Below are 21,743 nucleotides of genomic sequence, written 5' to 3' on the forward strand. Positions count from 1 at the left end.
GTCAGAGTCCATATTTTTATTATGTCAACTAATTCAAAAAAAAAAAACGTTTAAAGGCCCCTTGTGGGCCCAACACACCCCGTTTATAGGTTGGATTAGCCCCACCCCGGTCGCCACCAGCAGCTTTGGGGTGTGAATGAGGAAGCGCCATTGAAGGGTTCTTAGACATACCTGCTAATCACTGTGGCTGCTATCAAAGGATGAATTACAGGCTCCGGTCTGGAGGCGGAGGTACCAGTTATTGCAGAAGCGTAGGCCTGAATTAGGGCAGTGGTGGCAGGAATGGAGAGAAAGAGCTAAAACTGGGAAGTGCCTGTGAGATAAAGTAGGCATGCCGTGGAGATGGGGTGACGAAGGTGAGAGACGGGAAAGAGCCATGACTGGGGGTGGCAGCACCTACAACCACGGTAGACAGCGCAGGAAGAGAGCTGGTAAGGAGCAGGGGGGGAGGTGTCTGGATTAGGCCAGGTGAGTGTGGACCGTCTATTGGACATCCCAGTGGACATGACCTTTAGGCAATTGGGTATATGGATGTGCAGCTCAGAGGAGGGGTCTGGGCCTGGGGTTTTATTGATGTTGAAACTGTTGAGGAGGGAGAAGAGGTTATCAGGAAAGAGCTGCTTGTCCTATCAGTGTTTTTCCTTAATTCCTAACCACACGTTCGTTTATCGTAATCCCTTCTCACAGGATTTTTTTTTCTTGGTGAGGGCAGACATTAAATAACTAACTAGTGTGAGATTTCATTTTTGTTGTGGCACGGGGTTGTGAGGAATGGGTCTTACAGACCATGGAAGGGAGGGCCTGGCCTGGTGTGGGCCCCAGTGGAAGACCCCCTGTGGAAGGGGATATTTGAACTGGGTTTTCAGGGGTAAGAAGGAAATAACTAGATGAAGAGAGCGACAGGGAGGGGATTTCAAGTAAGTTTCAGGTTGACTACTAAGGTCCTGAGGGCAGGAAGGAGTGTCATGTTTTTGAGGACCTGAGAGAAAGGTGCAAGAGAGGTGGGCAGGCCTTGGTTTTGCGGGGCCCTGTGAGCGGCAGTGAGATTTGGTCTCTTGTAAAGAGACAGCAGTAAACCATAACTTAGGGAGAGGGTCAGTTGTTTTTATCAGAAGTGCGTTTATGTTGATACCACGAGAGCAGCTGCAGATGCACAGACAGGTTGTCTGTCTGAGCAGCAGTCATCGACAGTGGCAGCCGCCCTCACCCGCCCTGTGTTGCTGGCCCCAGGCGCCTTCCGGAGCCTCGCATCCATTGCAGGGAGGAGATTACATGAGACAAGGTTCTAAGCCAGTGAGTGATGTGATCAGATTTATGGTTTTAATGCCTTTTTTTTTTTTTTTTTTGGCCAAGCCACGGGGCATGTGGGATCTTAGTTCCCTGACCAGGGATTGAACCTGTGCCCCCTGCAGCGGAAGCACGGAGTCTTAACCACTGGACCGCCAGGGAAGCCCCTGATTTACGTTTTTAAAGAATAATCACTGCAGGCATAGAAGTTAAAGGATTAGAACTATGTATTTTCCAGGATAAAACTATACTCTTAAACAGTGGAGAGAAATGTTTTTAACAAGAGCTTTCTGTATTTCTTTGTTTTTCATTATAGAAATCAGGACCTTTGATATTTAGGAAAACTATGTTTAACTCTACTGAGATCAAGTTTTCTGGTAAGTATAATAAACTAATATAACAGTAAAATAACAATAAATTATAAATGAGCAACATGTAATATAAACTAATGCATTAATTTAATATAAACTAACATAACGCATTGTAATATTATATATTTTAAACTAGGCAAATATTTTTAAGTGATCCTAACATTTTAAGGGTTTCTTTTGTTCCAGTCGGGTCATAGTTATTTTCAAGAATGAATTTTTCTGATCCTGTCTCAGAAAATGTAATGTGAATCATTCTTTATCATTCTTTAAAAATTATAGTTAAAACCTAATAAAGTAGTCTTCAGCAAAAAAGTATTTGACCTCCAAAATTTGACTCTGAATCCCTTTTAAAATTCAGTAAATTCTTTTTATGGTTATATGAAATGCCATGATTGTGATGAAACCTTTGTGTTTCTGAAAATTTTCTAAATATACACATGATCACAGTATGAAATAAAAATTATTAGAGACTAACAATTAGGATTTTAGAGCTTATGAAAGTGAAAATATTTGCTGGGGACTGTGTTGTCTATGTAAATACTGGTGTGTCATGAGTACCAAGTCATAGATTCTGAGGTTTGCAGTATTTTTAATGAGTTTACATTGGATCATATTTACTGTGCACTAACCCCTCTAGGTGTTTCCAGTAACTTGACTAGGTCAGTTGGTTGCCAGAGTTAAGTTTGGGGTAAGGAGTAGTTTTTTTGTTGGGTAGAGCAAATTGGCTTCGTGGGACCCACAGCTGTGGCCCTTTCATCTCTCACACCATCCTCTGATCATTTGTTGGAGAATTCTGCCATGTGTGGTCTTTGCTGATGGAAGTAGGCCAGCCATCAGCTAGAAAGCAAAGGTGGTTCAAAGCAGCTTCGTGATATAGATCATCAGTGGTGATAAGAGCTTGGTAAGAGGAAATTGAAGCCCAAGGTGGGTGAGGAAAAAATTTTGGCCTCTCAATGCTTTAATAAATTCATGTCTCACTGTCTAGACAAGATTTAAAACACTGGTGCAGACAAAAAAATTACATGGGGGAATAAAAAGTTATATGGACCACTGAAACACAGAATGTGATTTTTTTTTAAATCAATATGTAATGTCCGAGATCAGCCTAAAAGTAGACCACAATTTAGTATTAACATATCTAAAGAAAGAAAAATGAGGCAGCAGAAGGGAGTTAGGAACAAAAGCGTAACAAAAAAAATGAGGGTTTAGTCAGGTAAAAGCTGGCAGTGTCCCAGCACTGATGGGAGAGAGGTCTTTCTTTAACTACGACCGTAGCTCTAACATTGTGGCTGGCGGGGGTGGATGAAGTGCCCACCTGAGCCTCCTTGTTCTGCTGCCATATTCACGAAGCAGCCTTCTCATCACAATGGACATTCAGGAAGGTGTGCTGAAGAAGGAGAGTTAGTTGATCATTATACATCTACTTTATAGTTACTGTTTAAGTGAGTAATTAGGCATTCTGGTTTATACATCTACATCCGTGGTGTGAAAGATGAAACTGAGTCTCTGAGTTCTCCCAGAGCCACATTTTATTTTATTATTATTATTTTTTAAAAATATTTGTTAGGAATGACTTTTTTAAAAAATAAATTTATTTATTTATTTATTTATGGCTGCATTGGGTCTTCGTTGCTGCGCACGGGCTTTCTCTAGTTGTGGTGAGCGAGGGCTACTCTTCGTTGCGGTGTGTGGGCTTCTCACTGCGGCGGCTTCTCTTGTTGCGGAGCACGGGCTCTAGGTGTGCGGGCTTCAGTAGTTGTGGCGCATGGGCTCAGTAGTTGTGGCACGCGGGCTCTAGAGCGCAGGCTCTGTAGTTGTGGCGCATGGGCTTAGTTGCTCCACAGCATGTGGGATCTTCCCAGACCAGGGCTCGAAACCGTGTCCCCCTGCATTGGCAGGCGGGTTCTTAACCACTGTGCTACCAGGGAAGTCCCAGAGCCAAATTTTAGTGCCTACAAAGTTAAGCATTGGTCCCTTGGGTATGTGTCCATGCTGTTTGGTGGATCAGATGCCTTGCTTTCCCTAAGGAAAGCTAAGGTGACCCCTCTTAGCTACTCCATTCAAGATGCAGTCATGTGGAGCCACTGGTGAAAAATCTCTCAGTGTAATTCACCATATTAACAGAATAAAAGCAATACATCATATAATCATCTCAAATATACAAAAAAGCATTTGAAAAAAATCAGCACCTATCCATGATGAAAACTCTCAGAAAACTAGAAATAGAAGGAAATGTCCTCAACCTGATAAAGGGCATCTATGCTAAATCTATAACTTAACATTATACTGGCAATTCTCCCCAGATTGACTTATAAATTCAATTAATCCCAATCAAAATCCAGGCACACTTATATAGAAACTGGCTAGCTGTTTCTGAAACTTATATGCAAATACAGAGGACCTAGAATAGCCAAAACAGTTTTAAAAAAGAACAAAGTGGGAGGGCTTTTACTCTCTGATTTCAGAACTTAACATGAAGCTACGGTAATCCTAACGCTGTGGAACTGTGATAGACACATAGAACAGTGCACATCGTTGTCAGATTGACTGATTCATGTCATAATTATGAGTCAACTTTTCCCACTTTGCAGATCTAGTACTTTTGTTTGGATAGTGGATATCGTGCATTTTACATTCTTGAGTACTAGAATGTTGTATTCCGTGAACAACTTTGTTCTGGCAGACAGTTAAGTTTCTTTGGGGTTAGTTCGATCCTTTCCAATTTTGTTTTTAATTTCTTTTAGGGTGGATCAGGAGTAGCCTTTGCTCTAGAACTAACTTAGCACCACTTCTAAGGTGTGACTCTTCTGCGTCTCTCCCAAACGCTAGGTGTGTTTAATGAGGCCTCTCCACTCTGGCTAGTGCAGACTCTGGCTAGTTCCCATCCCCATGTGAACTCTGAGAATTTTTCAGCTTGTCCCTATGCACCGGCAGGCTGTTATGCAGCCAGAGACCAAGGATCTGTATGCAGATTTCATTGACCCTTTCTCTGTGTAGTTCCCACCTCTTGGGTACTCTGCCCCAGAAACTCTACCAGCCTCAGCCTTGGTTAACCGTAATAATTTAATTTAAGGAATTTAACTGTCTCATTTTGCAGTGACTTTTCGGAGAAATTAGGTAATACTTCACTCATCGTTTCCTTAAAGTAGTCTATTTTATTTATTTATTTTTTAAAGGAACATTTATTTATTTTTGGCTGCGTTGGGTCCTCGTTTCTGCACGCGGGCTTTCTCTAGTTGCGGCGAGCCGGGGCTACTCTTTGTTGCGGTGCGCTGGCTTCTCATTGCAGTGGCTTCTCTTGTTGCAGAGCACAGGCTCTAGGCGCGCGAGCTTCAGTAGTTGTGGCACATGGGCTCAGTAGTTGTGGCGCACGGGCTTAGTTGCTCCACGGCATGTGGGATCTTCCCAGACCAGGGCTCGAACCCGTGTCCCCTGCCTTGGCAGGCAGATTCTTAACCACTGCGCCACAGGGAAGTCCAAAGTAGTCTATTTTAAATTGCGTTCTTGAAACCTTAAGTTTATATTAGAGTATATATATTATTGTTCTAAAATGAGACTTTCTTTCTCTAAACAGTGAAGTCATTCAGTTGCTCTGGGCCTGTGAAGTTTACCATAGTGTGGCTTTTGGAGCATCATACCTGTCACCATGAATATTCTGAGCTGGAAGTAAGTAAAACACAAATTTTAAATGTGTCTAAAGCTATGAAGGAAAAATTAGGAGTTTAAAGATTTATTAGCTTATCAAGTGAGGAGGCCAGAAATAGAGAAGTGCCACAGATTTTGGGACTTAGGCAATAAATGCCTTAATTATATCAAAGTATATGCTTTCTGAGAATACAGATCTTTTAGTTTCCTTGGATCTTATGAAAAATGTTAGTAAATATTTAAATCAGAGTTGTGGAAACCATTGATAAAGGGGACTGTGGGTCACGCACAAATGAAAACCAACTCAATTTAAAGAAGAAATGTAAAAGTTTCACTTCATTCAAATAATTAGTCATAGGGAACCTAGAACTTCAGTGAGTATGAGTAGATTTAGTGAGTATAAGTAGACCTCAGAAAGAGGTGAGGAGGGAAAAGAAGGGGGAGAGTGTGAGAGGAGGAAAAAGAGACCGGTTAGGTCAGTGTGTATTTCCTAAGAACAAAGATATTCCCTTAGATTACACAGTACAGTGATCAGATTTACGAAATTTAACAGCGATACAATGCTAATTGATGTAATAGCTAATAAACCATATTCAAACTTTGCCATTGTCCCAACAACATCCTTTTTAGCAGCTTTTTTTTTTTTTTTTCTTTTCTTTTTCTGGTACAGGATCCAATCCAGGATCACATTGTATTTCTGCAGGTTTTTTTGGGGGGGTGGAGGTGTTGAGGGTGGTTCGTGACATGACATTGATATATTTGAGGTGTACAAGCCAGTTATTTTTACAAAATGTCCCTCAATTTGAATATTTCTCACGTTTCCTCGTGATTCAATTCAGGTTATATTTTTGGCAGGCATACCAGAAAATATACTGTTTTGTCCCATTTTTGGTGATGTTAACTTTGATCAGTTAAGGAAGTTTCTGCCAGGTTTCTCCACTGTAAAGCTACTACTTTTCTCCTTGTTGTTAACAATAGTTTGTGAAGAAATACTTTTGCATTTATGTGTAAATATCCTGTTTTCTCATCAGTCCTTGTTTTAACATTCTTTGATTCTTGCCTGAATCAAAGCACAGTTACCACTGTGATGATTGCTAAACAATGATTTTCTAATTCCATGTTTTCTTCTACATTTATTAGCATTCGACCATGAGGATACACTCTTTTCCTCTCTCTTATCCGTCTGTCAGTCAATCAATTATCATTATGGACTCATTGATTTTAACTTTGTTGGGTGGGTTATAATATATTACTGTATTTATGTATTTTGCTCAAATTGTCCCATATTTGGCCAATGGAAGCCTCTTAACCTTTTCTTCATGCCTGGGAGTTGCCATTAGGAGCGTGGTTTTATTCATCCATCTAGGAGCCTCATTGTTCGTTGATGTGTAAATGAGTGTTCCCCCTGCACTCAGTTGGGTTTGCCATCTTTGCTTTATGTTAATAAGTGTTTGGTTTATCTTTCCTTGTAATTAAATGCTACTTTCTTTCTCTGTAAAATTTTTTATACCTGGAGTAAAATGGAAGTAGCCCCAGGACAAAGTATTTTGTATTTCTCTGTGAACCATTTCCTTGTAGTAACATCTTAATCACTTTTCTTACTGTAAGAGAATGCTTATATTATGTATTACTGTATCTGAGCACATCAGAATGGCTAAAATGTTATGTTTACCTCAGTTGTACTGAAAATTATATTCAAAACTTTTTCTTTTCGGTATTTTGTTCTATTGCATGTTTCAAGTGTTCCAAGCTGAATAACTTTTTGGTATTATTTAGATATTACATGGAAATAAATTATGACATAGAATCTTACTTTGCATAGGAGCTGTCACAAAAACATGAACTTAGTGTCAGTGAAGACTTTTGTGGTCATTATTTCAAGAACAGCGAATGTTGGACAACAAAAAGTGAAAACTTAGATTGCAACAGTGATTTACAGGTGTTTCCCTCATTGAATGTGAGTACCTGTCTTGCCATGTTGAAATAGAATTTATGTTTCTCCCAGTGAATGCAAGTATCAACGCCTGTTTTATCAGTATTTTGATAAAGGAAGGTGCTTAATTTGTCAATTTTTAGGTTTAGCTCTTTTGTGTGTGTGGCAGTACATAATAAGTGGAACTGTTGTTCCATTTCTTTGTGCCTTTTGCAGCAGTATCCTTGAAAGAGGATCCTTTTATCATCCTTTCATGATTTGCTGTCACTCCATCCCTTGTCTCTCTTCTGCCCACCCCAGTCAGGGCTTTGCCCCCATCATCCCATCAGAACAGCTCTAGTCAAGGTCCCCAGTGGCCTCCATGTCATTAGATCCCTAGGTCTGTTACTCCTACTGAAGGTCTGTCGGTGTACTTGACTTACCAGCATTTAACATACTTGAACACTCTCCTTTGTGCACGTTCTCCTCCTAGCCTAGAAGACTAGATTCTAAAATGTTAACAGCAGTCATCTCTGGGTAGTGAGGCTGTGGGTCATTTTAACTGATTTTTTGTCCTGTAAATTCTGAAATGAAAATGTCTTTAATAAAAATGTTAAAGGGTTGTTTTAAAAATTTGTGTCAAGGTATAATAAATATACATAAATTTACAGCAAAGCTTGCATATCAGAAGTGTAGGGCTTGATGAATTTTCACAACCTGAACCCACCCGTGTGAATCCCGATCAAGAACAGGGCATTTGAGCACCTCGAGCTCCCTTTGAGTTCCTACTACCCTCCCTGCCAACGGTAACCACTGCCCTGATTAAGGAAGTAAGTTTTCAAAAGTAGGATTTTGTTACGCCTGTTTGGGATACAGTGAGATTTGTTCTCTGGTGTTCAGCTTTAATCTCTACTTTTTTCATAACACATTTTTTTTCTTAATTGTTAAAACTATTTTTCCTTATGAAAAGGCAACAATATAAAATGAAATTATTTTATTTTATTTTTCCAGAATAAAGAACTAATAACAAATACCGGAAATGTTTCAAACCAGGAAGGGTCAGCGGTAAGTCATTTTATTTGCCTTTAAATCAAATACATACAAGTTAGAGTAAGACTGAGCAGAATCTGTTGATGGACAGATACTCAGAGAGTGATCTAAAGTAGGGTTAGTAGAATTAGGAAAGAAAAAAGAAGCATTATTTAAAACAGTATATTTCCTTACATAATGTCTGTGTGAATTTTGTACATACTTGGTTCTGTCTTTGTTGAAAAATCTCTTTAAAGGTGTGATTTAACGGTAACTTCTATGTAGTCTTTCTTTATTTAAAAAAATAAAATTCCGCTGCCAAATACCTGAGACAGCACAGCAGTGGGCTGATCTGTATCGTCCTTAAGGAAGTAAAGAAATAGAAACCGTGATGTAGCACGAGGGGGAGGGGAAATTTGGAATTTGGGGAAATTACTCGAAGTCAGAAGACTAAGAGGTTGAGAGGATTACAAGGAGTTGAGTGTAGGGACTGAAAGTGGATTTAGAAGAGCTTGATGTTTGCCTTTAGACTGGGGCTCTTCTGCTTTTATACTGTTTTCTCCAGCCATCTTACAGAGTAGTCTGATAGTGGAAGGGCATTCACTCTGCAGTGAATGGACCAACTCTGCAGTGAGTGGACCAACTCTTTGCTTTGCACAGACTGTCACAGGTGGAGGAGTAGGAAATGAGAGGGAAGGATAGGAAATACTCAGAAGGAGGAGTGTGAAAAGTTTGGTCCAGCTACATGGGGGCACTGCGGGGTTCACAGGCAGTGCCAGGGGGCAGTTTCAGGCCTCAGTGAGACTGCTAGCAACAGAGTGCCTTAAGGAATTTAAATACTTTAGCCTATACACCGAATCTGAGTCATTTCCAGCAATGTTATCTGACATCTTTCTCCCCCAGTTCAATTAAAAAAAAACACACATTTAAAAACTGAATGCTTGGGACTTCCCTGGTGGTCCAGTGGTTAAGACTCCGTGCTTCCAGTGCAGGCGGTGCGGCTTCAATCCCTGGTCAGGAAACAAAGATTCCACGTGCCGCAGGGAGTGGCCAAAAAGTAAAAATAAATAAATAAATAAATAAATAAATAACTGAATGCTTGATTATACTAGGATATTAGAAAAACTATTTGAAAGGTAGTATTAAATAAAACATAGAATGGTAACGTTAGGGGGAAAACCTGTAGAAATATAAAAAGTAGAAAACATTGGCAAGTGGAAAAGGCTTTTTTCCTCCTCCATCCCTTTGGGTCTGGGAGGATGGTGGTTAAAAAAAAACAAATGGAGGAAATCCTTCCACTACCCGCTATCCTTCCACAGCCCACCATTCCTTTTATCTGTGTTTTTTTTTTTTTAAAGTAACCCAATTCAGTTCGTAAAAGTTGTTTTAAAATGTGGTGGACAATCATTTAGCTATATCTTATATAGCAATTTAAAAAAATAACATGAAGGATTTCTTTTTCTGTTTCAGGATGTTGTAGCCAAAACACAGAGAGATGGGTTTCATATCTTTATTGTTTCTGTTAAAACAGAAAAAACAGATGCAAGCTGGAATTTGAATGGTATAGTTAAACAGTATGCATGTTTTATTGTCTGCTTTTACTGTATTCTGTATTTTTGTCATTAACCCAAATCTACATTCTCTGTTAAAACACATTATTCAAAAATGATTTTCTGTTAATCACAAAAATGAATAATCTGTTTATTTGGGGTACTTAGAACTTTATGCTTATCTTAACTCTAATATTTATTTTTTTAACGGAATGGAAATTTTAAATTAATTTAAGATAAATTTTGGGAGTTCCCTGGTGGGCCAGTGGTTGGGACTCTGTGCTTCGGCTGCCGAGGGTTCAATCCCTGGTCGGGGAACTAGGATCCCACAAGCCGCACAATGTGGCCAAGAAAAAAATAAATAAAATAAAATAAATAAAAGGGTGAATTTTAAAAAAAGATAAATTTAAAAAGTTTTAAACTTCATAGAGGGATACAAAATCCTCCATCCTTCCAGATTAAAAAAAATTTTTTTTAACATGTAGAAATGGGTAGGCGACACCTTATTCGTACTTGAAGTGGATTATATTCTCTTTCTTGAAAATGGCCATCATCAGGGGTTTAAAATTTTTGTTCTTTAAAAAGTTTAAGAAAAAAGAATCTGTTTGTAGCCTAGGAGTAGAAGTAGCACGTCTGGCAACTGTGGCTTCTGTGGTCTGTGAGCTCCCCTGCCTGCCCGTAAGGTAGATGCTCTTTGCCTCGTGAAACCGTACTTCCCGGTGCCCAGTGTGAGAGCGGGCTCACACTAAGCGGTCTTCAAGGGAGCGAATGCTTCCATGGGTCCTGGAATTGCTTTAGCGGTCATTTTCTAGACTGGGTATCTGCTGGGCTGACAGTAGCCAAGCAGCATGTGAGGATCCTGGGGGTTTGCAAACTGCTCTGATTCACCCACTGGGACACAGAAGTGAAGCCAGCCTCTGTCTCTGAGGGGCAGCCAGTCCAGAGAGGAAGGAGAAAGCAGTGAGGTGAGTCAGGCATGGCCGCAGAGGAGGCCCAGAGCTGGTCTTCCACGGGGAAGCGGGTGGAGGGGCTGCTCTGGAGAGTGTGAAGCAGGCCTTCCTCCCGGAAGTGCTGTAATGGGCCCAGACCATGCCACACAGGGAGCAGGGGCCTTGCTGCCATCCTGCTCCCCAGCCTGTGCACCCTTCCTTCCCAGGTGTGGCGTCTTTTCCTCTGGCACCAGCAGGCAGCTTTAAGCTTCCGCTGGTTAGTAACTGGCGCAGTTGCTAAGCCTTGCAAGTCTTGCACTGTATTCGGCACTCTGTTTGTTATTGCTCTCGGGCAACAACCCAAACTAGATTCTGGAGTTCAGTAAATTTTTTTTTTTTTAATTTTTAAAATTAATTAATTAATTAATTTGGCTGCGCTGGGTCGCCACGTGCGGGATCTTTCGTTGCAGCGTGTGGGATCTTACTTGCGGCATGCGGGATCTAGTTCCCTGACCAGGGATGGAACCCGGGCCCCCTGCATTGGGAGCTCGGAGTCTTAACTGCTGGACCACCAGGGAAGTCTCTGGAGTTCAGTAATTTATCCAAGTTACATTAAGAAAGACAGAGTCCTCAGCTAGGTCAGGGACTCAGCCAGGGCCAATCTCAGACCAGGACTACTTTGCTGTCTGCATAAGATCTGACTTGACCCACACTTTACAAGAGCATGTATACAAATACGTAAAGATATCTTCATACAGTTACATAATCAAAGGTAAAAATTCAACATTTGTCAACTTGGTTTGTATTCTTGGAGTCTTAAAATGAGCTTACATTGAAAAACTTAAGGAAAACTGGTTGTTAATTTTAATGCCTTAATTTCTTTATCCCCACCCTGCCTTCACCAGTTTCTCTTTCTACGATGGGGCCTCATGGATATATCTCTGCATCAGATTGGCCTCTGATGATTGTGAGTATCTCTCATCATTTTTTCCTTTTTTTAAAAATGAGTTTTGTATCCTAATTGGAACATTTAAACGTTTTAAGAGCTCAGTGGTGGTAATTCCTTGGTAGCTAACACTTTGACATACCCTCTATTTCTGGTTCCATGGTGACTGGAAAATAAAGGATTGCAAACTTGAGTGTAGAAATGTCAATTTTCAAATGATCAAAAGGCTTAACTGACTAAAATTGCTTCTCCTCCCACAGTTCTACATGGTGATGTGTATCGTTTATATCTTATATGGCATACTCTGGCTGATGTGGTCTGCCTGCTATTGGAAAGATATATTAAGAATCCAGTTCTGGATTGCAGCTGTTATCTTCCTGGGAATGCTTGAAAAAGCAGTTTTTTATGCTGAATACCAAAACATCAACAGCACTGGGTTATCAAGTAAGTGGTGACTGTGTCCATGAATATGGTATGACCCAAGAGTCTCCTAGCATTTGTGAGCAGAGCTGTGGGGACTCCCCGCCCCACCTTCATACAATGGTTTGGGAACAACCGTATAGATGACGAGGAGGGAAGCCAAGAAGAGAATATCAGAGTAAGACTCTGATCCAGGCTAGCATGTGTGTTGTCTTCATTTTCTGCTTTCTTCTTGCTGACTTTCCCTTAATTCCCTCCAGGAAAAGAAAATTCCTATTCCCTAAGGTTCAGCTACCCGTGACTGGCTTTAAACAACACGAAGTTCTGGACTGGGGACATCGGGTGCTGCCAATCCTTTTAACATATTTCTCTGTTTTTTTTCCCCATCCTCTTTCTTCTCCTTTCCCCTCCAAAGAAGAAAAGAAAATTTGGCCACAGGGAGTAAAATCAGTAGTGCCAGGATGAATGGTGACTGCAGCGTTTTTGCAGAGAATTTCATGTGACCGTGGGAGATACCATCCCAGCTTACACAGTGGAATGTGGGAAGCAGGCAGGGCATATAGTGGGGCATCCTCAGATGGGTGCCCCAGACTTCTAGAAGATAGAGTTCAAAAGGGCCAGAGAAATAAAGGTACAATTAATTCCATCGCTGAACCTTCAAAAGGGAGATAGCTCAGAAGGATAGAAAGCCCTCAGGAATGTGCTTCTGAGCGGTCAGTTACAAATGATCGTGGTACAGATTTTCAAAGGGTGTAGTTGTGTCTGCTCTTTATTTTAAAATACTCCGGGAAAAAAAGAGGGTGAGTTGGAAAATAGATGAGACAAATTTAGCATAATGTTGATAATTATGGAAGCTGAGTGACGGGTACATGGGAGTTCATTATATCGCTTTCTCTGTGTTGGAGAATGTTTGTAATTTCCCAAAATAAAAAGTTTAAAAAGACATGTACAAAACAATAAAGAAAAGACAAACATCCAGGGAGGCACGTTAGAGGTATTATTACCCTACAAGAAGTTTTAGTGACGTGTGTGCGTGTGTATGTGTGTGTGCCTGCCCTAAACCAGATAAGGAAGGAAGGAAGGATAGAGCTGCTGCATATGACCGGGGGTTAAAGCATTCTTGAATGTCAGAGAAGGTGGATCAGCTCCTTTGCTGCCAGTGGTGGGGGTCTCTGTCTAGAAGAGGGTGGCGTGAACTTGGGTGAGGGGCAGCAAAAGCCTGAGATCCATGAAGAGAAGGAAAGACCATCTGTCGTCCTCAGGGCCTTCAAGCCCTCTGAGATGACACCAGAAGGCCCTTGGAAGAGAAACCCCAGACTGCTTTCCTTGTCTTTGAGGAGTCCTGTGGAAAGGAGAGGCGCCAGACGGGGCCTGGGCTCATGTTGTTTCTGATTTTCCCAAGCGTAAATTCTGTAACCCAGGCTGTCTTGCTTAGCATTCGTCCTGGAAGGATAGACTTCAGAAAAATCAAGCAGTGATGATTTAGTGATTGTTAGGACCCAGCAAGGATACATTAAGAATAGGTCGTGTCAATTGACTTCTTTGTTTTGTGCTTCTAGATTGGCAGTTAGGCAAATGTAATAAATTTAGTATATCTGCACTTCTTCAAGGTATTGGGCAAGGTGTCTAGTGGTTTCTTCTGGAGAAGGCAGAGAAACATGAACTGAAAACAAGAATATTAGGTGGATTCACAACTAGTTTCTGAATGGCTTTCTCCTCTCCATCTTTACCGCCAGCACTCTCAGCATCTCTTGGCTAAATTCTGGAATAGACTCCTGTGCGTTTTCCTCACCTACAGTCTATTCCTCTCCAAGCCATTAAGTAGAGCAATCTTGATAAAATAAAGCTGTCTACTTTATTCCAAGGGTCAGCAAGCTTTTCCTGCAAAGTCTACACAGTAAATATTTCTGGCTTTGCGAGCCATGTAGTCTGTGTTGCAACTTCTCAATTACTGCCATTGGAGCATGAAAGCTGCCACAGACAACAAATGGGCATGGCTGTGTTCCAATAAAACTTTATTTACAAAACAGATGTAGGGCCAGATTTGGCCTATGGGCTGTAGTTTACTAGTTCCTTTTTCACTCCCTTGTTTACTATCATTGACTTCCCACTGCCCTTAGCAACAAGCCCTGACTCATGGCCTGGCCTAAAACTTAGGTGATTGGGCCCCACCTCTGCCCCAGCCTCTTTTCTTGACCTCCCTCGTTACACACTCTGCAGCAGACATGCCGAACTTTCACTTCTTGCAGCATATTTTGCTTTGTCTCTGTTTCCTCCATGCCTTTGCATGTGCCATTTCCTTTGCTTTCCCCTTTCCCTCCTCCAAACGGTTAACTCCTACTCAGCCTTCAAACTCTGGTGTAGATGTCACTTCCTATGAGAAGATTTTCCTGCCTCTTGTGGATTAGGTCGCTTTCATCACAATCCTGGGAGATACAGCAGTTTTACAACAGTTACCTCCAGCACTTGCTGAGTTCTGTCCATTTACTTGTCCCGACCAGAGTACAGGCTTCACGAGGGCAGGGAACATGGTGTGTCTTTTACTGTGATAGCCGCACGGTAGGAGCGTGAATGAGTAAATGATGAGGGCAACCTGGAGAAAAGAGAGCTCTTGAGGGCATTATGGTTTTCAGATATTTACAGGACAACAAAGGGCTCCAATTCTTTGCAGCCTCAAGGGAAGAATAAGAACAGAGGGGAGCTCGGGGAGACAGATTTGCAGTGGACGTGAGAAAGCTGTACCCAGTAGAGCCGATCAGAATCCCCTTCATTGAGGTTTCAAACATCACTTGGGTTAGATGACCTTTAAATGAAACATGGCTAATTTGTCTGAGGTCAGGACGTAACTGTACACAGTACACATTTAGACTCTTGGCGGCAGGCGTCCAGATGGACCCAGAGCGAGTGATTTTCCTTCGTCCCCCTCAGCCCAAGGTTTACTGATCTTTGCGGAGTTGATATCTGCGATTAAGAGGACGCTGGCTCGCCTCCTGGTGATCATCGTGAGCTTGGGATATGGCATTGTGAAGTAAGTACCGGGGCCCGGAAAAGACACTGCATCCCCATCCTGTGATCCCATCCATCTCCGCTGTGACCCCTGTGAAACCCGACACCTCTCAGTATCGTAACACAAACCCCAGAGGGAAACACCTGCAAGGACGTGTTTTTAAAAGATTTCCATGCACTGGCTATTTTATTCTTTTCTCCGATAAAGATCCTGAATTTGAATTCCAGTAACTTTAGAGTTAGATGAATAATCAACTATAAGGATAATGGAACATTTTAAATGACTCTCAAAGTTCAGACCATTTTCTGTTTCCTAGGCAGCATAGTTAGGGGTCATGATTGTGTATGAGATATTGTAAGAGAGAACGCTCTGATTAAACACCAGGTTCAGCAGAATTTCTGGCCGAAACCTGGCAGTCGCCTGAGGCCCCGCTTTCGGGACCCTCTCAAGCAGATCTTTTCTCCCTCTTACCTTTGAGTCCCTGGGCGTGAACTTGGAAGAGCCTGTTCCCTAAGACCCTCTGACCCCCAGAAACTCAAGCCCTCACACTGGACCACAGCTCCATCTTCTGATGGCAGGCCTTGTCAGCTGCCAGGTTTCCCCGCATCCCTCCCCGCTCCGAGCACTTGCTTTACTGTCTTTCTCCTCAGCACTTCATTGTCAGGCTTCCCTGTGATTTCAGTATCCGTTTGAGGATCCTTTAAGAAACCTGACCTCACCTCCTCACCTCTGCCGCTCTTACCTGTCACCTCCCCTCAACTACCGAGTCCCCTGGCCATTTTCTAGACTTGATTATTATTTATTATTGTGTATAATGGCACCCTCTCCGTGGTGGCACATGTAAGCAATCCACTCTTCAGCCTCCCCCATTTCCTGTTTACTTTTTCTAATATGTCAGCTGTAGGCACTCTTGGTCCCTGGTGTGGCCTCCGGCCTATTGATCCCACCGCCTTCCACGGTCCGGCAGGGCACTGATCACCCCTGCCACCCCTGAGGGCCTCCGCCTTTTCCTTTGTCAGCCTCCCTTGATAAATCCAGCTCTCCATCTGTGCAGGCTCAGCCAGGGCCACAGAGTCAGCCTGAGAAGAACACCCCCCACCCCACTGTCTGGCTCAGTTCACTTCATGACCCTGAACTTGAAGGGCACCCTGAGTGCTGCTGGCAGTTCTCGATCCCCTTGCCATTTGTGTTCTGACTCTTCACTCTGCGGAAGACCACTTACCCCTTCTCTCTCCTCACACCTCCCTACCCTCATCCATCGTAGCTGATCTTGGCTCTTTTCTCACTGAGGAATTAGAAGCCATCAGAAGGGAATTGCGGCCGTCAGGTCTGTGTCATCCTCCCCACCTCTGGACCACACGCAGCGTGTTCTGCTCCTGTAAGGCGTGGACCATACCTGTGTGTGGTTAAGCCCCGCCCTGCCCTGGTGCCCTGGGTCCTGTTACCTCCTCTGTCAAAGAAGCTGTTCCAGCAGTCTGTCCCGTTTTCTCTGATAGCGTCAATTTCCCTCTCCGGTGGGCCATTCCCCTCAGCACACTGTTACTTCTGTTATCTTCAGAAGCAAACCCTCCCTTGAACCCAGATGGCCCTCTCCTCTGCTTCTCCTTCATTGCTTTTCCCCTGTGTGCAGAAGCATTTTTCCAATGTGTTGTCTGTACTTGGCCACTTCCACTTCCCTCATTTTCTGTCCTTGTGAGGTTTGGCCCCATTCCTCCACTGAGACTGCTCTTGTCAAGGTCACCTTGACCTCTCCTTGCCAAATCGCAGGGCCCCGCTCAGCCCCCGTGCAGGTGCCGGGTCATGGAGGCTCCTTCAGGGTCTCCTGTGCTGGAGCCCCCTCGTCTTCCCGAGCTCCAGTGTTGGGGGGCCCTGGGCTCAGGCCCCAGACCTCTGCTCTAGTGACTGGCATCCCCGAGGCTTTCTCATCCAGTTCTGTGGCTCTGGCTGCTGAACGAGTCCAGAATGGGCCCATCCCGCCCCTCCACAGCCACCACCCTGGTCCAGGCCACCAGCTTCTCCTGCCGAGACTACACTCCAGTAGCCTCCGAACTGGTTTCCCTGCTTCTGCCCTGGTCTCCCGTCAGTCTTTTCAAACACAGCAGCAACCAAGATGATTCTCTTAAAATGTAACTCCAATTTCATTACTTCTCTGCTCATTTCACTCAGTGAAGCCCAAATTCCATCTTGCGGCTTCTCCGATGGCTGACCTCATCTCCTGCCACTCTCCTCCCCAACACTCTGACCCCTCCTGCTGGTTTTCTTGCTCTCACTGTTCCTTAAACACAGCAGACACTTGGCTCACAGCGCAGGAAGGGCCTCTGCTTGTCAGCTTCTCCCCCGGATCCCAGGCGTGGTTTGCTCCCTCACTTCCTTTAGTTCTCTGCCTCACCATCACCCACCCCAGGGAGGATGGCCCTTTGGGACCCTAATCAGTGCCCATCCTCCATCGCTGTAGCCCCTCATCCCTTTTGATGTGTTTCTTAGCATTTGTTGTCTCTTCCCCCCACTTGCGTGTGACTTCCCTGTATTGTGTCCTGCTGTATCCCGAGGCCCCAGTGCGCTGGGCGGCACACAGCGTGCACTCAGTAACCGTGCACTAATGCACGCACACGTGCTTCTGAGCTCCGGACTGGTGCAGTTACCAAGACTGTAGCGAGGAAACCTTTTCATCTGTTTTGCTCTCTTTTGTGTTTTTGGCCTTAGTACAGTATAGAGAACACAAAACCCTCTGGGTCCCAGGGGCAGCTCACAGCTGTAGTTATGACCATCAGGTCCCAGGGTGCAGAGGGCGGTGGCTGAGAAAGGGATAGAAGACTGAGCTGGTGGGTGAGGGCTCAGCCCTTTTTGACTGAATCCCTTCACTGTCAACTTGTGTTCAACCCTTACAAAGTGAGCGCAGTAACAGTTCTGGCTGTTGCAGGGTTCCAGAAGGCTGGCTATAGTGAATCAGAATTTAGATTAACTAAATTAGATAAATTGTCTGAAATATGAGCTATGGGTATTAGTTCAGTTTTTACTTAGATTTGTTTTAAAATGACTATCATAAGTATTTTTTTTTTTCAAAACCAGTTTTTTCTTCTAATTACTCTGAAAGGAGGGTTTTTGAGTTAAAACGTATTCACAATAAATTCTGACTTGCAAGTGTCATGAAATTTGTTCTTTTTTTTTTTTTTGCCACGCTTTGTGGCCTGAGGGACCTTAGTTCCCCGACCAGGGATTGAAGCTGGGCCCACGGCAGTGAAAGCACCGCGTCCTAACCGTTGGACCACCAGGGAATTCTCGAAATTTCAGTTCTATTTTCAAAATGACTAATTTCAAAGATCATCATCTTTTCATGTTCTCAACTCATTTATACTTTCAAAGAATCAAAACTGTTATTTTAATTCTTTTCAATTCGAAGAATGAAAGCTGGAGTCTGTTCGGACTGTCGTTTGGGAGTATTGAGAGAGGAAGGCAGTGGGATTCAATCTCCTGACATCCTGCTCTTTCTCTGCCCAAGTCATAGAATCAGTGGATTATCACTGACAAGACACATCTCAGAACACTTTACAATTTCTGTTAGTGAAAGAATTAAATGATTATTTCTGCCAGTGATACTTAGAAGTTGGCACTTACTTCCTAGGTTTCATCACTCTTCTCGTCCATTCTATAGACATAGTACCTGGGTTATGTTAATCATATTGCTTGGATTTCGGCAGCAAGATCCTCTGGCCTCAAAAATATTGCTTCTTAGGCATCAGTACAGCTTCAAGTCGTAGAGAAGGAGGCCAGATTTCCCTGAGCCTGTTTCTGCCTTCTTCCCAGGAAATAATGCTGTTTCCTAAAACGAAGTACCTCCACGGCAGGAAGGGACTGACGTGATTGGATAGTGACATCCCTGGTGTTGGAAATGGGGCCAGTTACTGTAGTCAGATAACGTTTTACTTACCTTGCTTTTTCTTTTTCTTTTTTCTGTTTGCTCCTGCTTGTTCCAGGCCTCGTCTAGGAACAGTCGTGCACCGGGTCATCGGACTGGGGATTCTTTACTTTATCTTTGCGGCTACTGAAAGCGTGATAAGAGTCATTGGGGTAAAAACTACGTCATTCCACTTGAACTTTTTTTGTTGTTGCTGTGAAATATGATTTTACTTTCTATCTCCTGAGATGAATTTTTAAAGATAGGAAGTTTGTGATAAAGGCCCAATTTGAGTTTATTTCCCCCCCTGTGGACTCTTTCCCTTTTTAAATACGTCCTGAACGTATAAGGCTAAACAGAGCACTTTGTAAAATGATGTGGTTATGAAGGCACCACGTGACGTCATCCTAGGAATTAGCTCCATCTCAAAAATGTTCGTGGTTGTTCTTTACAAAGAACATTCGTCTTTATCATTATGCAGTCTGAGCACATTCATTTCTTCCTTAACCCTTGGTTTAAACGTGTAAGTGAAGAGAAAGTTCATTTTACCTCGTGTGCATACAGATATTACGCGTCATCGCTTTTTAAAGTCTCCTTTGGTTGTAAGTTTTCCCTGACTCTTGTGGGCTCAGAATTTGGGGGATTCAGCAGACTCCACGCTTGGAAGAACTAGGAGGAGGTCGTGTTCTGGGGAGAAACGGCTCTAGCAACATGGGCAGCAATGCTTTACTCTCGAGAAGAGCGAATATTTGTATTTGTGAAGACCCCTACATTTCTAGCTCTCGGTTTTCCTTAATAATATGGCTGACAACCGAGTGATTAAGAAGCTTATTATATTTTTACTTGATTCAGAGAACCTTGTAATTTTTAGTCAAAACATCTTTTGGATTAGATGTTTAAATCAGATCACTGTGTACAGAGTGAATAATCTGTATATTGCCACATAACGTCTACTTCATGTAGGTTGATCTGACCCTTAAAGCAGGACATTTGTCCAATAATGTTAAAAGCTTCACTCTTCTTCTGGTGTCTTTGACACATCTGCATTCTGGGTTAGATACACCTGCTCCTTGAAAGGTGCATTTATTTTTACTTTTACATAATAAGGAAGAACTTCGCATTTACATGTATAATTCACAGAAAACTCATCTTTGCTAGAAAGAAAATGGAAAGGATAAACATCCCACGGATAGATTGCATTGTATTTCTTTAAAATTTTACACAGTCAGCATCTTAGACGTGACCGTTTTAAATATGATTCTCTGTCAGCTCTTGAGTACGCATCCAACCTATGGTTTGTTTATACCCTTCCACACAGTTCCTCTTCCTTATTTTACTTTTTTCATGTCCTTTCACATGCGTGGGGATGAAGAGGAGTCCATTTCTTTGGGAGCCATGGCTACAGGTTTGGTGCGGAGAGGGCAGAGATTGAAATGGTTGACCTGAGTCGGGTGGGACGTGCTGTGTTTTATTTGCCACTTTATCATACCCTTTTATGTTATCACGGGACAAGTTGATGACAAACATTTGTTGACACCAAAACAGATAACTTTCATGTGCTCAAACACAATTCTGTTAGGCAATAACGTCTTTTATGTGGCCTTTTATAAAACGATGATATGAGATAAATTGTTTTTCTACATCAGATGATAATTATTATAATACAATGAAACTTTTACATTCAGATTTTTTTCCCTATTTTTATTTTTCAGGATTCTAACCATTTAGCTGTTGTATTTGCTGACATTATTTTAGCTGTTATTGACTCCATTTTTGTATGGTTCATATCCTTTACTGTGTCCTAAAATTGTTGTGTCATTAAAATCAGATTATTTTTAGTTTGTAATAATAATAGAAAGAAATATACTTATGCATTATTGTTACCTCAATATAGAAATTTAGTTGAAGGTGAAAAAGTAACGATTCCTCGAACGAAAAATATCCTTATTTTTTCTATTAGTTCAGCAAACTTAAATGCACGTATTGAGCGATCTGGTAAGGAAGACAAATACATAACTAGGAGCAACATATCAATAGTAATTGCCATTTTAGAGAGGTGCTATGCAAACAGAGGAAAGAGAAATTTATTCCAGGGTGAAAATCAGGAAAGATTTCAGGGAGATGGTGACATTTTAGTTGAGACTGAGTGGACAAATGGGGGTTTACTAGGAAAAGAACTGAGGGGAAAGCATTCTGGGAAGATTTAAGGGGACCAAATAGTTGGAAGCATGAAAATATAGGGACAGTGGCACGATGTCTCAGAGTAGCTTGCCTGTAGGTAACGTGTGTAGGAGAATCATGGAAGGTGGGACCAGAAGGGAAGGATAGAATGACATGCTCGAGAGTTTAGAAGGTGGAAAGTAGCCAGGAGTTGAGGCTGCACAGGTGAATGACATGATGAAATCTTGTAAGAAAGAACTCAAGGATGGCATTTTAAAAAATGCCTGGGAAAGGAGAGTCTAGAGCTGGGAAGTCTAGTAAGGAGTCATTTGCCGTGGGCCAAAGGAAGGGTAGTGAGGGTCAGAAATGGGACAGAGGAAATGGAAGAAGGACTCCGGATGACAGGCTGGCTAGGAATGGGTGGGGAAAGGGAGAGAGGGCTCCCAGGGAGGCGTGCACGTCTCAAGTAGGTGGCTGGGCCAGTGTTGCCATTCTCAGGGTGGTAAACATGGATAAGGGACCACAGTGGGTGAGGGGTGAGCTGCCCGGGGCATTAGTGTGAAGAGGAGAGTTGGAAGTCGCAGCCTGGCTT

The 21,743-nt window shown here is 42.6% G+C and overlaps 1 protein-coding gene across 2 annotated transcripts in view; it reads left to right on the top strand.

Moving 5' to 3' along the window:
- Window positions 1-21,743, top strand: part of TMEM87B (transmembrane protein 87B) — a 47,860-nt gene that overhangs the window by 1,613 nt on the left and 24,504 nt on the right. Inside the window, exons 2-11 of one of the 2 annotated variants that reach the window (XM_059942734.1) lie at window positions 1,604-1,664; window positions 5,233-5,324; window positions 7,126-7,260; window positions 8,227-8,280; window positions 9,715-9,805; window positions 11,629-11,690; window positions 11,930-12,113; window positions 15,018-15,117; window positions 19,071-19,164; window positions 20,704-20,774. In XM_059942734.1, the coding sequence (XP_059798717.1) occupies window positions 1,604-1,664; window positions 5,233-5,324; window positions 7,126-7,260; window positions 8,227-8,280; window positions 9,715-9,805; window positions 11,629-11,690; window positions 11,930-12,113; window positions 15,018-15,117; window positions 19,071-19,164; window positions 20,704-20,774 (944 nt within the window). The remainder of the gene's footprint in view (window positions 1-1,603; window positions 1,665-5,232; window positions 5,325-7,125; window positions 7,261-8,226; window positions 8,281-9,714; window positions 9,806-11,628; window positions 11,691-11,929; window positions 12,114-15,017; window positions 15,118-19,070; window positions 19,165-20,703; window positions 20,775-21,743) is intronic. The other variant, XM_059942735.1, reaches the window with a different exon arrangement.

Source organism: Balaenoptera ricei, chromosome 13 (genome assembly GCF_028023285.1).
Source record: "Balaenoptera ricei isolate mBalRic1 chromosome 13, mBalRic1.hap2, whole genome shotgun sequence".
NCBI classification, from domain to species: domain Eukaryota; kingdom Metazoa; phylum Chordata; class Mammalia; order Artiodactyla; family Balaenopteridae; genus Balaenoptera; species Balaenoptera ricei.